General features: G+C 43.8%; 1 protein-coding gene across 1 annotated transcript in view; it reads right to left on the bottom strand.

The window, feature by feature from the left end:
- Positions 1-237: 237 nt before the first annotated feature.
- Positions 238-16,159, bottom strand: part of dgat1b (diacylglycerol O-acyltransferase 1b) — a 30,914-nt gene continuing 14,992 nt past the window's right edge. The window contains 12 exon segments of the mRNA XM_064946819.1: positions 238-1,207; positions 1,338-1,400; positions 6,707-6,794; positions 7,002-7,067; positions 7,242-7,303; positions 7,305-7,361; positions 7,542-7,586; positions 7,692-7,733; positions 7,853-7,891; positions 8,595-8,698; positions 9,835-9,909; positions 12,975-13,103. Coding sequence (XP_064802891.1) covers positions 1,043-1,207; positions 1,338-1,400; positions 6,707-6,794; positions 7,002-7,067; positions 7,242-7,303; positions 7,305-7,361; positions 7,542-7,586; positions 7,692-7,733; positions 7,853-7,891; positions 8,595-8,698; positions 9,835-9,909; positions 12,975-13,103 — 935 coding nt within the window. The 3' untranslated portion in view covers positions 238-1,042.

Below are 16,159 nucleotides of genomic sequence, written 5' to 3'. Positions count from 1 at the left end.
TTCTACTTGACAAATGTTGCCATGTTAAGAAGTAATAGACTAGCACACCAAGATGGAAGCTTTTTTGTGTGCAAGTTTTGTTATTTCATATGAATTTCCTAGTAACAGCCAAGAGGTGGCCCTCTTTCCTGTGTTTCAACTGTGGAGCAAAAACCACGAGTCTCAGGGGCAGATAAAGCAGTGGGAAGTGAGAAATAGATGATTGGTAGTAACAACATGAAGTCAAATAGGACATCATTCACATAAATAGAGAAATATATTTACTTGTCCATGTAGTTCTGTCGGCAACATAATAATGACCCAATTAATGGAATAAAGTCAAGAATCAACAGCTGCCATTTTCGTATCTATACATATCCCTCTATACGTACCCAAGTAAAACAAGATGACAAAATATTGAGGCTTGAGTGGCATAAATACACATAAATCTTACAAACACACATGTCATGGTTGTGTACATTTTCTGAGAAACTGGCACTTTTTGAAAATTGCACTTGTCAGACATGTTTCAATAAGGCATATTCTAATATTCACTAAGTAAATTGATTGTTTCTATAACAAGTGTGTTATCTTTAAAGTGGCAATCAGCAGTTGAAACAATAACCAAGCTGCCTCCCCACCCCTGGTTCAGTAAAAAGCTGAGGGATGGGACTGGAGAAATGTAATCACTTTCAAATTCATGGACAGAACTATGGATGCAACGATTGACCATCCATGATTTAAAAAAAATATAGTTTTAACCATGTTTTGAGGCTATATAGTGTTTGTTTACATTTGATTTGTTTACAAATATTGGAGTAAAACAATCCTATATTTTGGTTTGTGATGGGGAACGACAGTCAAACTAAGCTGGTGAGGCATTTATAAGTTATGGTCTTCAAGAATCGATGGGTACATATCATTAATGTATGAGTCCAAAAATGGATGTAGCAAATGCTGATGGCCCCTTTAAGGTGCTTCCATAAAGTAGCATACAGTACATTTCTATCTCTATTTGTCTTTCCTATAAAAGGCTGGTCTGGTATATATTCCCCTGAGGAGGTCATTCAGGTCCACCCCCCGCTGACCCCTCTCTGTAGTGAAGTACATAGTAGTCGTGGACGTACATGAGCACAGCGATTGGCTGGCCAATGATGAGAGAGAGCCATACGGCTGCGTTGCCATAGTTACCTCGGAGAAAACGCGCCACAAACCAGGCCAGCGGAAGCTGTAAGCCAAGGACTCCATTTAGTTAGTAAACAAACACAATATTAATTTTAATGAGTGAAAAACACCACCAGAAAATTATTTCAGACAATAAACTGGTGGATTAAAATGTCTCAGTTCTAAGATCTCACCTGAGCCATCATGCCCATAAAAGCCCATGGCCTCAACATCTTCAGTGGAACACTGACCAGGTACTGTGAAGACAACATCAGCAACATTAAGTTTTAGTTTTCAATAACAGTTTTCAACACAGTCATCTCCTTTATGTACAGTGAACAGGAAAATAATGTTTCCACTCCAGACAGCTAACCTATGGAATGACACCTGAAGTAACAGACAGACAGCTAACCTATGGAATGACACCTGAGGTAACAGACAGACAGCTAACCCATGGAATGACACCTGAGGTAACAGACAGACAGCTAACCTATGGAACGACACCTGAGGTAACAGACAGACAGCTAACCTATGGAATGACACCTGAGGTAACAGACAGACAGCTAACCTATGGAATGACACCTGAGGTAACAGACAGACAGCTAACCTGTGGAATGACACCTGAGGTAACAGACAGACAGCTAACCTATGGAATGACACCTGAGGTAACAGACAGACAGCTAACCTATGGAATGACACCTGAGGTAACAGACAGACAGCTAACCTATGGAATGACACCTGAGGTAACAGACAGACAGCTAAGCTATGGAATGACACCTGAGGTAAAAGACAGACAGCTAACCTGTGGAATGACACCTGAGGTAACAGACAGACAGCTAACCTATGGAATGACACCTGAAGTAACAGACAGACAGCTAACCTATGGAATGACACCTGAGGTAACAGACAGACAGCTAACCTATGGAATGACACCTGAGGTAACAGACAGACAGCTATGCTATGGAATGACACCTGAGGTAAAAGACAGACAGCTAACCTATGGAATGACACCTGAGGTAAAAGACAGACAGCTAACCTATGGAATGACACCTGAGGTAACAGACAGACAGCTAACCTATGGAATGACACCTGAGGTAACAGACAGACAGCTAACCTATGGAATGACACCTGAGGTAACAGACAGGTAGCTAACCTATGGAATGACACCTGAGGTAAAAGACAGGTAGCTAACCTATGGAATGACACCTGAGGTAAAAGACAGGTAGCTAACCTATGGAATGACACCTGAGGTAACAGACAGGTAGCTAACCTATGGAATGACACCTGAGGTAACAGACAGGTAGCTAACCTATGGAATGACACCTGAGGTAACAGACAGGTAGCTAACCTATGGAATGACACCTAGTTTGTACAGGAAATAAAGGTATCTGAGGTAACAGACAGGTAGCTAACCTATGGAATGACACCTGAGGTAACAGACAGGTAGCTAACCTATAGAATGACACCTGAGGTAACAGACAGGTAGCTAACCTATGGAATGACACCTAGTTTGTACAGGAAATAAAGGTATCTGAGGTAACAGACAGGTAGCTAACATATGGAATGACACCTGAGGTAACAGACAGGTAGCTAACCTATGGAATGACACCTGAGGTAACAGACAGGTAGCTAACCTATAGAATGACACCTGAGGTAACAGACAGGTAGCTAACCTATGGAATGACACCTGAGGTAACAGACAGGTAGCTAACCTATGGAATGACACCTGAGGTAACAGACAGGTAGCTAACCTATGGAATGACACCTGAGGTAACAGACAGGTAGCTAACCGACAGGTAGCTAACCTATAGAATGACACCTGAGGTAACAGACAGGTAGCTAACCTATAGAATCACACCGGAGGTAAAAGACAGGTAGCTAACCTATGGAATGACACCTAGTTTGTACAGGAAATAAAGGTATCTGAGGTAACAGACAGGTAGCTAACCTATGGAATGACACCTGAGGTAACAGATAGACAGCTAACCTATGGAATGACACCTTGTTTGTACAGGAAATAAAGGTATCTGAGGTAACAGACAGGTAGCTAACATATGGAATGACTGCTGGATGACTATCAAGCCTCGCCTCATTGCTCTGAGTGATGGGGCGCTGACAGAACCCTGCTGTGTGACCCTCTGATCTACAGATCCCAGTCTCCTGATCCCTCCTGGCATTACTCAGGGGATTGTGTGTGTGTATGTGTGTGAGAGTGTGTGTGTATGTGTGTGTGTGTGTGTGTGTGTCTGTCTGTCTGTGACACAAGGATCCCTCCTGTCATTACTCAGGGGAGAGGGGGAGACTGGTGTCCCGCAGGGCGCTGTGGTGCTCCGCTCCTCTCTGCTCCGCTCGCTGTCCTCTGAAGGTCAGCGTTTAAAACAGCAGCAGCAGCAGCCCCGTTTGTCTGTCTGTCCGGGATGGGGATGAGGAGAGGGAGGGAGCCGTATCTCTGTGAACCTGCTGACTGAACAGGCTCCTCACCGTACACTGCTCTTATCTCCTCCTCCAGAAGCACAGCAGCCTGATATGGCCTTGTGTTCCACTCCTTTCCTCCTCCTCTCATCCCAGCTACACTAACATCCCTCCAACACTGACCTTCGTCAATGATGAAGAGTACTGGATATAAGCCAAGTGCACCCACGTGTGTGTGTGTGTTTGTATGTGTGTGTGTGTGTGTTTCTGGACAAGTATTGCCACTGTGTAGTATAGTCACTGTGTAGTATAGCCACTGTGCAGTATAGCATAGCCACGGTGTAGTATTGCCACTGTGTAGTATAGTCACTGTGTAGTATAGCCACTGTGCAGTATAGCCACTGTGTAGTATAATCACTGTGTAGTATAGCCACTGTGCAGTATAGCCACTGTGTAGTATAATCACTGTGCAGTATAGCCACTGTGTAGTATAGCCACTGTGTAGTATAATCACTGTGTAGTATAGCCACTGTGTAGTATTGTCACTGTGTAGTATAGCCACTGTGTTGTATAGCCACGGTGTAGTATTGTCACTATGTAGTATAGCATAGCCACTGTGTAGTATTGTCACTGTGTAGTATAATCACTGTGCAGTATAGCCACTGTGTAGTATAGCATAGCCACTGTGTAGTATAGCCACTGTGTTGTATAGCCACGGTGTAGTATAGCCACTGTGTTGTATAGCCACTGTGTTGTATAGCCACTATGTAGTATAGCCACTGTGTAGTATAGCCACTGTGTAGTATAGCCACTGTGTAGTATAGCCATTGTGTAGTATAGCCACAGTGTAGTATAGCCACTGTGTAGTATAACCACTGTGTAGTATAGCCACTGTGTAGTATAGCCATTGTGTAGTATAGCCACTGTGTAGTATTGCCATTGTGTAGTATAGCCACTGTGTAGTATTGCCACTGTGTAGTATAGCCACTGTGTAGTATAGCCACTGTGTAGTATAGCATAGCCACTGTGTAGTATAGCCACTGTGTTGTATAGCCACGGTGTAGTATAGCCACTGTGTTGTATAGCCACTGTGTTGTATAGCCACTATGTAGTATAGCCACTGTGTAGTATAGCCACTGTGTAGTATAGCCACTGTGTAGTATAGCCATTGTGTATCTATAATGCCACAGTGTAGTATAGCCACTGTGTAGTATAACCACTGTGTAGTATAGCCACTGTGTAGTATAGCCATTGTGTAGTATAGCCACTGTGTAGTATTGCCATTGTGTAGTATAGCCACTGTGTAGTATTGCCACTGTGTAGTATAGCCACTGTGTAGTATAGCCACTGTGTAGTATAGCCACGGTGAAAGTATAGCCACTGTGTTGGCCGAGTATAGCCATTGTGCAGTATAGCCACTGTGTAGTATAGCATAGCCACTGTGTAGTATAGCCTGAGAGAAGGGAGTAACACAGGAGGAAGCATGTGTAGTATAGCCACTGTGTAGTATAGCCACTGTGTAGTATAGCCACTGTGTAGTATAGCCACTGTGTAGTATAGTCACTGTGTAGTATAGCCACTGTGTAGTATAGCCACTGTGTAGTATAGCCACTGTGTAGTATAGCCACTGTGTGAAGTATAGCCACTGTGTAGTATAGCCACTGTGTAGTATAGCCACTGTGTAGTATAGTCACTGTGTAGTATAGCCACTGTGTAAATTGCATAGCCACTGTGTAGTATAGCCACTGTGTAGTATCAGCCACTGTGATTGTATAGCCACGGTGTAGTATTGTCACTATGTAGTATAGCATAGCCACTGTGTATGTATTGTCACTGTGTAGTATAATCACTGTGCAGTATAGCCACTGTGTAGTATAGCATAGCCACTGTGTAGTATAGCCACTGTGTTGTATAGCCACGGTGTAGTATAGCCACTGTGTTGTATAGCCACTGTGTTGTATAGCCACTATGTAGTATAGCCACTGTGTAGAAGTGGCTTTGGGAAAGACAGATATAGCCACTGTGTAGTATAGCCACTGTGTAGTATAGCCATTGTCAGTAGTATAGCCACAGTGTAGTATAGCCACTGTGTAGAATAACCACTGTGTAGTATAGCCACTGTGTAGTATAGCCATTGTGTAGTATAGCCACTGTGTAGTATTGCCACTGTGTAGTATAGCCACTGTGTAGTATAGCCACTGTGTAGTATAGCCACGGTGTAGTATAGCCACGGTGTAAAAAAAGTATAGCCACTGTGTAGTATAGCCATTGTGTAGTATAGCCACTGTGTAGTATAGCCACTGTGTAGTATAGCCACTGTGTAGTATAGCCACTTGTGTAGTATAGCCACTGTGTAGTATAGTCACTGTGTAGTATAGCCACTTGTGTAGTATAGCCACTGTGTAGTATAGCCACTGTGTAGTATAGCCACTGTGTAGTATTGCCACTGTGTAGTATAGCCACTGTGTAGTATAGCCACTGTGTAGTATAGTCACTGTGTAGTATAGCCACTGTGTAGCATAGCCACTGTGTAGTATAGCCACTGTGTAGTATAGCCACGGTGTAGTATAGCCACTGTGTAGTATAGCCACTGTGTAGTATAGCCACTGTGTAGTATAGCCACTGTGTAGTATAGTCACTGTACTGTCATGCAACAACTATATCTGTGGCCTTTAAAGTCTAATCTGACTAGCAATCTCAGCAATTATGAAACTGTAGTCTGATAGAATGCAGGATTTCTTCACAAATGGTATACATACTGTATATAGTCATTGTCTGATGAAAACCTTGTAACTACATGTTTTGCCAATTTAAATAGTTTTACATTTATTGAAAGTGGTATCTAACCTCAATGTACTCTGAACATTTCATGTCTTTAGAATCAAGAACATTCAAAATAGCTTCTAAATTGTCATAATTCTATATTCTTGATGGAAAACATGTTTTTTTCTTGTCTTTTCTCTTTGAAAAGTTGATGTTTTGGCGATTGAATGTTTGAGTCAGACTGTGATGATATGAGCTGCAGTAGCAGCAGAGCATCCTGGTTAAAAACCACCTGATGAAGGTAACACTCTGTTTCACTTCACAAGGAATAGTAAAGATGAGCGCAGCAGTCAGTCTGCTTTCACCCAGTAGGAGCAGAGCATCTTACCTCATGAAAGAAGGCTGAAGCAAGGAACACTGCTGATTGGCCGAGCCACTTACTGACTCCACTCTTCAGCAGGGGCTTGTAGAAGTGGCTTTGAGAGAGAGAGAGGGAGCAACACAGGAGGAAGCATATCAAACACCTCATGGCAGCTACCAGCACACAAATCCCCAATACATCCTCAATACATTTCTGCTCAGTATCAACCTCCATTCCACTGATTCCGTACCATTGAATCATTTATAGGATCTCAATGTTAACATACAGTATACTATGTATAGAATACATTGCATCTGCTCACCGAAGGCACCATTTGTGTACTGGAATATTCCAGTTTTGCCAAAAGTATGTGATGGTCTCAGAGTTCCTGCAAGAAAGGGAAAGGTCTCCTAGTCATGTGAAGTGATGTATTTTACAGTGGTACATGCTATTGATATTTAACCTGAGTACATCTCAAATGATGACTTCTCCAAATAGTCTTAGTAACATACTGGCAATAAACAATGGAACATAAGAAAACAGACCGTGTTTTTTCACCTACCACCAGTCTCTGTAAAACTCTCGGTCTCCAAATTGCAGGAGCTCAGCAATAAAGTTCAATCTCTACTGACGAGTGGAAGAACCAGTAGAAGAATATCAACCAGAGAAGATGATTGGGCACCTGATGGGAGAGAGACGACAGGGGAATAATACTGTGTCCAGGACAACAGAAACCAACAGTAGAACAACGGAACGAGCCCAATACAATGTTTATGTCATATCTCTCAAGGCCCAAGGTTACTATCAACCATGTTACCATGAAAAATTAGCGCATTACCCCGGTGTTCTCTTGTGTACTCACGGCTAGTCTGAGTAGACGCTCCATCATCATAGGCAGGTCCATATCCTACAGAATCAGGATCAATGAAGAAAGACAGATTGTATTGATAGAGAAAAATAGTCAAAAATGCTTTAAATGTAAATCATAAATGTACCAGTAATCCTACTTTACCTCCAATGGCTTCATAGAACTCTGAATAATGGGTATCATCCACTGGAGGCAAATAAGAGACCGATGAGGTGAACAGCACAAATCATACATAAAATGAGGTGCTTATTCTCAATAAATACATGTAGTCACTATACATAAGTCAATGTCAGGAGAAAACATACCTGCTGTGTTAATCCCACCAATAACTGGGTGAAGAACAGCTGGGAAGACAGATGATTTGTTTACTTAGCATTTCTCCTCTAAATCAAGCTAAGATACTTGTTGTGTGTGTGTGTGTGTGTGTGTGTGAGTGTGTGTGTGTGTGTGTGTGTGTGTGTGTGTGTGTGTGTGTGTGTGTGTGTGTGTGTGTGTGTGTGTGTGTGTGTGTGTGTGTGTGTGTGTGTGTGTGTGTGTGTGTGTGTGTGTGTGTGTGTGTGTGTGTGTGTGTGTGTGTGTGTGTGTGAAAAACGCTGTCTGTCTTTTATCTTTGGATAAGTCTTGGGACCAGAGTGCACATCTCCACAGTCGACCAATAACCAAGCTAATCTTCTAATGGAGGTTCAGAGAAATTCACAATGGAACTTGACATTGTTAAATAAGATACTTCTATTTGTTCTATCCATGTTTGCTGTAGATGACTGTGTCAGATCGTATTGAAGAGAACAGATCTGATGTTTGCTGTAGATGACTGTGTCATATTGTATTGAGGAGAATAGATCTGATGTTTCTGTATCTCTGTAATGTGCTCCTTCACATGGGGCTAAACAGGAAGTTGTACATCTTCTTTTATACCCATAGCACAACATTGGGAAATAACCGTTAGGACAAAGCCGTGATAACATCAACTGTTCAATCTAGTTCACAGAGTATAAAGCAGCGTATTAACAAACCAATGCAGAAAGGGTGATTGGGGACAGAACTCACCATCTCAAAAAGCCTCCTTAGCAGGAAGCTCATTCGGATCCGTGGAGACCGGGGGAAGTTTAATTCATAGCAGAGGGTTGGTGCAAACACAAAATAATACAAATCTAAAAACACAACAGAGATTAGAAAGAAAGAGGAGAGTGAGATAAATTAGAAAGAGAGAGACAGGAGAGAGAGAAAGAGAGGAGGGAGAGAGAGAAAGAGAAAAAGAGAGAGGGGAGAGAGAGGAGAGAGACTTAAAGAGAAAACGAGAGAGGGAGAGAGAGTGAGAGCAAGAGGAGAGAAACAGAGAGTATTATTATAGTCTGATATAGCTCCAGTAGCAGGCTACAGCAGGATAGGTCGAGGCAGCAGTGATAAGAGTGGGGTCTGCTACAGCAGGATAGGCTGAGGCAGCAGTGATAAGAGTGGGGTCTGCTATAGCAGGATAGGTTGAGGCAGCAGTGATAAGAGTGGGGTCTGCTACAGCAGGATAGGTTGAGGCAGCAGTGATAAGAGTGGGGTCTGCTACAGCAGATAGGTTGAGGCAGCAGTGATAAGAGTGGGGTCTGCTATAGCAGGATAGGTTGAGGCAGCAGTGATAAGAGTGGGGTCTGCTACAGCAGGATAGGTTGAGGCAGCAGTGATAAGAGTGGGGTCTGCTATAGCAGGATAGGTTGAGGCAGCAGTAATAAGAGTGGGGTCTGCTACAGCAGGATAGGTTGAGGCAGCAGTGATAAGAGTGGGGTCTGCTATAGCAGGATAGGTTGAGGCAGCAGTGATAAGAGTGGGGTCTGCTACAGCAGGATAGGTTGAGGCAGCAGTGATAAGAGTGGGGTCTGCTACAGCAGGATAGGCTGAGGCAGCAGTGATAAGAGTGGGGTCTGCTACAGCAGGACCTGGGTTCAAATACATGCATTTGACAATTTGTTATTTAAATAGGTTCTGTGTATTTGAGTATTTTCAAACACAGCCGAAAACAAGTACTTAAAACAAATATTTTAATGGTTATTTGTAAAAACCAAATAGTCGACCAAATCGTATTTTAAAGTATTTTCTAATACTATTTCAGATTATATTTTCAAAAACATGGGTTAAATGCATGGGAGTGTATTTGAGTATCTCCAAATATATTCAAATACTTGTTTTTTCAAATAAAAGTTATCTGAATACTTGTTTTGAAACGTTATTGAAATACCTGAAATTGTATTTGAGCCCAGGTCTTGGTCTACCTGGGATGGAATGTCCAATCTCTACTGACCTCTGAATGTGACATTTCCAGGATAGGAGACCTGATAATCCTGTCCACTTTCCCCAGACCGCGGTATAGAGGAACCTGTAGAGGAGAGTACTAGCCATGTTAAGTCAGCAATTAAACATGTATGATTCTCACAGTCACAATCACTCTACTTAGAGAACAGCTTCTTGTGTACAGTCAACCAGCAGGTGGCAGTGCAGCAGTTAAGGAGCGATGTGGATTGTAGTATTATGTGTGTGTGTTAATGTTTATGTGTACATTTTCACCAACAGGAAAACGGTTTCCATTAAGGGTACATATACAAACACTCAGCATCGCCGCCTATAAAAAATTAGGTCACATCTGCCATGGAGGCGAGTCAGAAATCTCATTAAGCCCTTTATTAGTAGTCAAAGGTCAGTGTAGAACCCAGGTGACACAAACTCTCTAGACAAAGCAACTCTGGGAGTCAAAGGTTAATGTAGAACCCAGGTGACAAACTCTCTAGACAAAGCAACACTGGGAGTCAAAGGTCAACGTAGAACCCAGGTGACACAAACTCTCTAGACAAAGCAACTCTGGGAGTCAAAGGTCAATGTAGAACCCAGGTGACACAAACTCTCTAGACAAATAAACTCTGGGAGTCAAAGGTCAACGTAGAACCCAGGTGACACAAACTCTCTAGACAAAGCAACTCTGGGAGTCAAAGGTCAATGTAGAACCCAGGTGACACAAACTCTCTAGACAAATCAACTCTGGGAGTCAAAGGTCAACGTAGAACCCAGGTGACACAAACTCTCTAGACAAAGCAACTAGACAAAGCAACTCTGGGAGTCAAAGTTCAATGTAGAACCCAGGTGACACAAACTCTCTAGACAAATCAACTCTGGGAGTCAAAGGTCAACGTAGAACCCAGGTGACACAAACTCTCTAGACAAAGCAACTCTGGGAGTCAAAGGTCAATGTAGAACCCAGGTGACACAAACTCCTCAGACAAAGCAACTCTGGGAGTCAAAGGTTAATGTAGAACCCAGGTGACACAAACTCTGGAGAAAACACAACTATGGGAGTCGTCACAGTAGGGCTTATAGGATGAGGGTTACTAGTTATTTTTCAAATACTTGATTGCCTGGCGCAATGGATAAAAAGGAATTGTCCCAAAAGTACATACTCCGCCCATCTGGCAGTCGAGGCAGACTCAATCTAATATAAAGTATTTGAAAATCTCCCTCACACCGCACAAACTTCAAGAACAGACATATCAGTAAAATCCGAAGCAGTGAAGCCCAGAAAGTGTGAGCAGTATAAATAGCAAAAGCAGTACATTAGAAATAATTAAAGTAGTAGCAGTGTTGTTGTTAGCCAGTTGCTGGTAGGGGGCATAGAGGACAGTGGAGACTGAGGACTTACATGAGAGGGACCGGGCCAGGCTACGGGCTTTAGCATGGGGCATAGAGGACTGTGGAGACTGAGGACTTACATGAGAGGGAGCGGGCCAGGCTACGGGCTTTAGCACGGGGCATAGAGGACTGTGGAGACTGAGGACTTACATGAGAGGGACCGGGCCAGGCTACGGGCTTTAGCATGGGCATAGAGGACTGTGGAGACTGAGGACTTACATGAGAGGGACCGGGCCAGGCTACGGGCTTTAGCACGGGGCATAGAGGACTGTGGAGACTGAGGACTTACATGAGAGGGACCGGGCCAGGCTACGGGCTTAAGCAAGGGGCATAGAGGACTGTGAAGACTGAGGACTTACATGAGAGGGAGCGGGCCAGGCTACGGGCTTTAGCACGGGGCATAGAGGACTGTGGAGACTGAGGACTTACATGAGAGGGACCGGGCCAGGCTACAGGCTTTAGCATGGGGCATAGAGGACTGTGGAGACTGAGGACTTACATGAGAGGGAGCGGGCCAGGCTACGGGCTTTAGCACGGGGCATAGTGGACTGTGGAGACTGAGGACTTACATGAGAGGGACCGGGCCAGGCTACGGGCTTTAGCACGGGGCATAGAGGACTGTGGAGACTGAGGACTTACATGAGAGGGAGCGAGCCAGGCTACGGGCTTTAGCACGGGGCATAGAGGACTGTGGAGACTGAGGACTTACATGAGAGGGACCGGGCCAGGCTACGGGCTTTAGCACGGGGCATAGAGGACTGTGGAGACTGAGGACTTACATGAGAGGGACCGGGCCAGGCTACGGGCTTTAGCACGGGGCATAGAGGACTGTGGAGACTGAGGACTTACATGAGAGGGACCGGGCCAGGCTACGGGCTTTAGCACGGGGCATAGAGGACTGTGGAGACTGAGGACTTACATGAGAGGGAGCGGGCCAGGCTACGGGCTTTAGCACGGGGCATAGAGGACTGTGGAGACTGAGGACTTACATGAGAGGGAGCGGGCCAGGCTACGGGCTTTAGCATGGGGCATAGAGGACTGTGGAGACTGAGGACTTACATGAGAGGGAGCGGGCCAGGCTACGGGCTTTAGCACGGGGCATAGAGGACTGTGGAGACTGAGGACTTACATGAGAGGGAGCGGGCCAGGCTACGGGCTTTAGCATGGCTCATAGAGGACTGTGGAGACTGAGGACTTACATGAGAGGGAGCGGGCCAGGCTACGGGCTTTAGCACGGGGCATAGAGGACTGTGGAGACTGAGGACTTACATGAGAGGGAGCGGGCCAGGCTACGGGCTTTAGCACGGGGCATAGAGGACTGTGGAGACTGAGGACTTACATGAGAGGGAGCGGGCCAGGCTACGGGCTTTAGCACGGGGCATAGAGGACTGTGGAGACTGAGGACTTACATGAGAGGGAGCGGGCCAGGCTACGGGCTTTAGCACGGGGGGGCACATAGAGGACTGTGGAGACTGAGGACTTACATGAGAGGGACCGGGCCAGGCTACGGGCTTTAGCACGGGGCATAGAGGACTGTGGAGACTGAGGACTTACATGAGAGGGACCGGGCCAGGCTACGGGCTTTAGCATGGCTCATAGAGGACTGTGGAGACTGAGGACTTACATGAGAGGGACCGGGCCAGGCTACGGGCTTTAGCATGGCTCATAGAGGACTGTGGAGACTGAGGACTTACATGAGAGGGACCGGGCCAGGCTACGGGCTTTAGCATGGGGCATAGAGGACTGTGGAGACTGAGAACTTACATGAGAGGGACCGGGCCAGGCTACGGGCTTTAGCATGGCTCATCTCTCTACACCACTTGTTCACATCTTTGTAGGAGTAGAGCTTCAGGAAGAGGACGGTGTACACTCCTAGAGCAGACGCTCCACCCACTGAGGACAAGGACAATGTGCAATGTTAAATATCAGCAATATTTATGCAATATTTGCCGTTAGAATTCACAGTCAATCATATTAAGTGTTGTATGCACAACAGTACAATACATATGATCCATTAAATGGAGTTAATGATGTGGGTGTGGGTGGTTGTAAATGATCTTGATGTGTAGTAGCACAGTGCGTTATGTAGTATATTTAAGCAATAAGGCCTGAGGTGGTGTTGTATATGAATCAATGTACCACGGCTCAGGGCTTTCCTTAGACAGTGCCTGGATACAGCCTTTAGCCGTGGTATATTGGCCTTGTATAACAAACCCCGAGGTGCCTTGCTATTATAAACTAGTTACCAACATAATTAGAACAGTAAAAATAGACGTTGTATCATACCTGTGGTATACGGTCTGATATACCACGGCTGTCAGCCAATCAGAATTCAGGGCTCGAACCACACAGTTTATAATATAGTACAGTCAACTTGAGGTATTCAACATGCATATCACACTGTAGAACAGAACAGAATGAAACCCTCTGATTCCCAGTTAGCGAAGACATTGTCTTTGATGTGTAGTTAACAAACAGGCCCTAACAAGAAGCTGAGGAATGCTGCCCACCTGGTTCTTACTGTCCTTCTCTAGGGCTATATCCATATATGTCAACAGTTACAACACTCACCATCCTCTCCTTGTCTAACACACAAGATGAATGACTGGGAACACAAAGTCCACTCACTTTCAACCAACTACCAGCGCTACCGCCCGAGGTCCAGGGACACCTGGCACGGCCCCCGGGTCATTCTAACAGACCAGTACTGCTTTATCAACAGCGGCCATATGCTGCATGGAAATGGGCCGTGCTGGTTACCTAGTAGATGGCATGGGCACAGAGAGAGAAAGACAGAGACGGTCTCCCTCGCCAAGAGGAGCATCCGTGGCCCTCTCCCCTGACCTTGATGTATAAACAGTGGCTCTGCATGAGGTACACGAGACAGATGGTACATCTTTGTCCGTTCCCGTGGCGACGGCAGAGGAGGAGAAAGAAAGACTTTCAGGTAAGGAAGGATACTGTAGCTACGCAGTCAACGTCCAGGGAAACATGATCTGATTGGTGAGAGGTAAAATGAAGATCTTACAGACACTAAGACACAAGACCTTCCTATTCTCCTCTAAGAGGAATGATTACTAAAAACAAATGACTGTAGCTTCACCTTTGTCTTTATGCGTGTACAGATGTAGGATCTTAATTTGAGCCAGTTTGCTACAGTGGGAAAATAATCCTGCAGCAAAAGGAAATGATTATTATGATGTGGACATTTGTGTAGGGGTTGATCCATTTTTCATAAGGGAAAATCAAGTCTGAAATGCCAAAGTGGAAATGACAAACTTCAGAAATACACAAGTTATACATTTCCTTTATTGCAGGAACATTCTCCAGCAAAAGGGTGAACCAACTAAGATCCTACATTTGTAAATATGAAAATGTGGGTATAGAACAACATCACAGACAGTTAATATCATCTTGTGGTTGTGGTCAGTTTCCTAAGTTCTGAGACATGTGTAGCCATGAGAGGTCAGTTAGCTGTTGTATGTCACCAGATGCCATGCTGGCTAGCAACCAGCTTGATGAAGACAGGCAGAGCTGACCTGACATTGACCTGTCTCTCAGCCACTCCTCTTTTGGCCTCATATCCACCTCACTCCTTACTTCCTCTCCCTGTGAAGCCAACTGGGACTGATCAAACACTGCCCAACTGATTCCATTCAGATAAAATCACATACTTGGATAATATAATACTACAGTAACTACACATTAATGGCCAACTGGATATTATAATGCTACATTAACTACACATTAATGACCAACTGGATAATATAATACTACAGTAACTACACATTAATGGCCAACTGGATAATATAATACTACAGTAACTACACATTAATGGCCAACTGGATATGATAATGCTACATTAACAACACATTAATGACCAACTGGATAATATAATACTACAGTAACTACACATTAATGACCAACTGGATAATATAATACTACAGTAACTACACATTAATGACCAACTGGATAATATAATACTACAGTAACTACACATTAATGGCCAACTGGATAATATAATGCTACATTAACTACACATTAATGACCAACTGGATAATATAATACTAAAACTACATTAATGACCAACTGATAATATAATACTACAGTAACTACACATTAATGACCAACTGGATAATATAATGCTACAGTAACTACACATTAATGACCAACTGGATAATATAATACTACAGTAACTACACATTAATGACCAACTGGATAATATAATACTACAGTAACTACACATTAATGACCAACTGGAAAATATAATACTAACTAAACTAATAGTGAAGACACAGAGACACACTAACTAAACTAATAGTGAAGACACACAGAGACACACTAACTAAACTAATAGTGAAGACACCGAGACACACTAATTAAACTAATAGTGAAGATACACTAACTAAACTAATAGTGAAGACACACAGAGACACACTAACTAAACTAATAGTGAAGACACAGAGACACACTAACTAAACTAATAGTGAAGACACACAAAGACACACTAACTAAACTAATAGTGAAGACACACAGAGACACACTAACTAAACTAATAGTGAAGACACACAGAGACACACTAACTAAACTAATAGTGAAGACACACAGAGACACACTAACTAAACTAATAGTGAAGACACAGAGACACACTAACTAAACTAATAGTGAAGACACAGAGACACACTAACTAAACTAATAGTGAAGACACAGAGACACACTAACTAAACTAAAAGTGAAGACACACAGAGACACACTAACTAAACTAATAGTGAAGACACAGAGACACACTAACTAAACTAATAGTGAAGACACACAGAGACACACTAACTAAACTAATAGTGAAGACACACAGAGACACACTAACTAAACTAATAGTGAAGAAACAAAGAGACACACTAACTAAACTAATAGTGAACACACAGAGACACACTAACTAAACTAATAGTGAA

The sequence above is a fragment of the Oncorhynchus masou genome, chromosome 29, assembly GCF_036934945.1.
Source record: "Oncorhynchus masou masou isolate Uvic2021 chromosome 29, UVic_Omas_1.1, whole genome shotgun sequence".
NCBI classification, from domain to species: Eukaryota; Metazoa; Chordata; class Actinopteri; order Salmoniformes; family Salmonidae; genus Oncorhynchus; species Oncorhynchus masou.
This window is presented reverse-complemented; position numbering and strand designations above follow the sequence as displayed.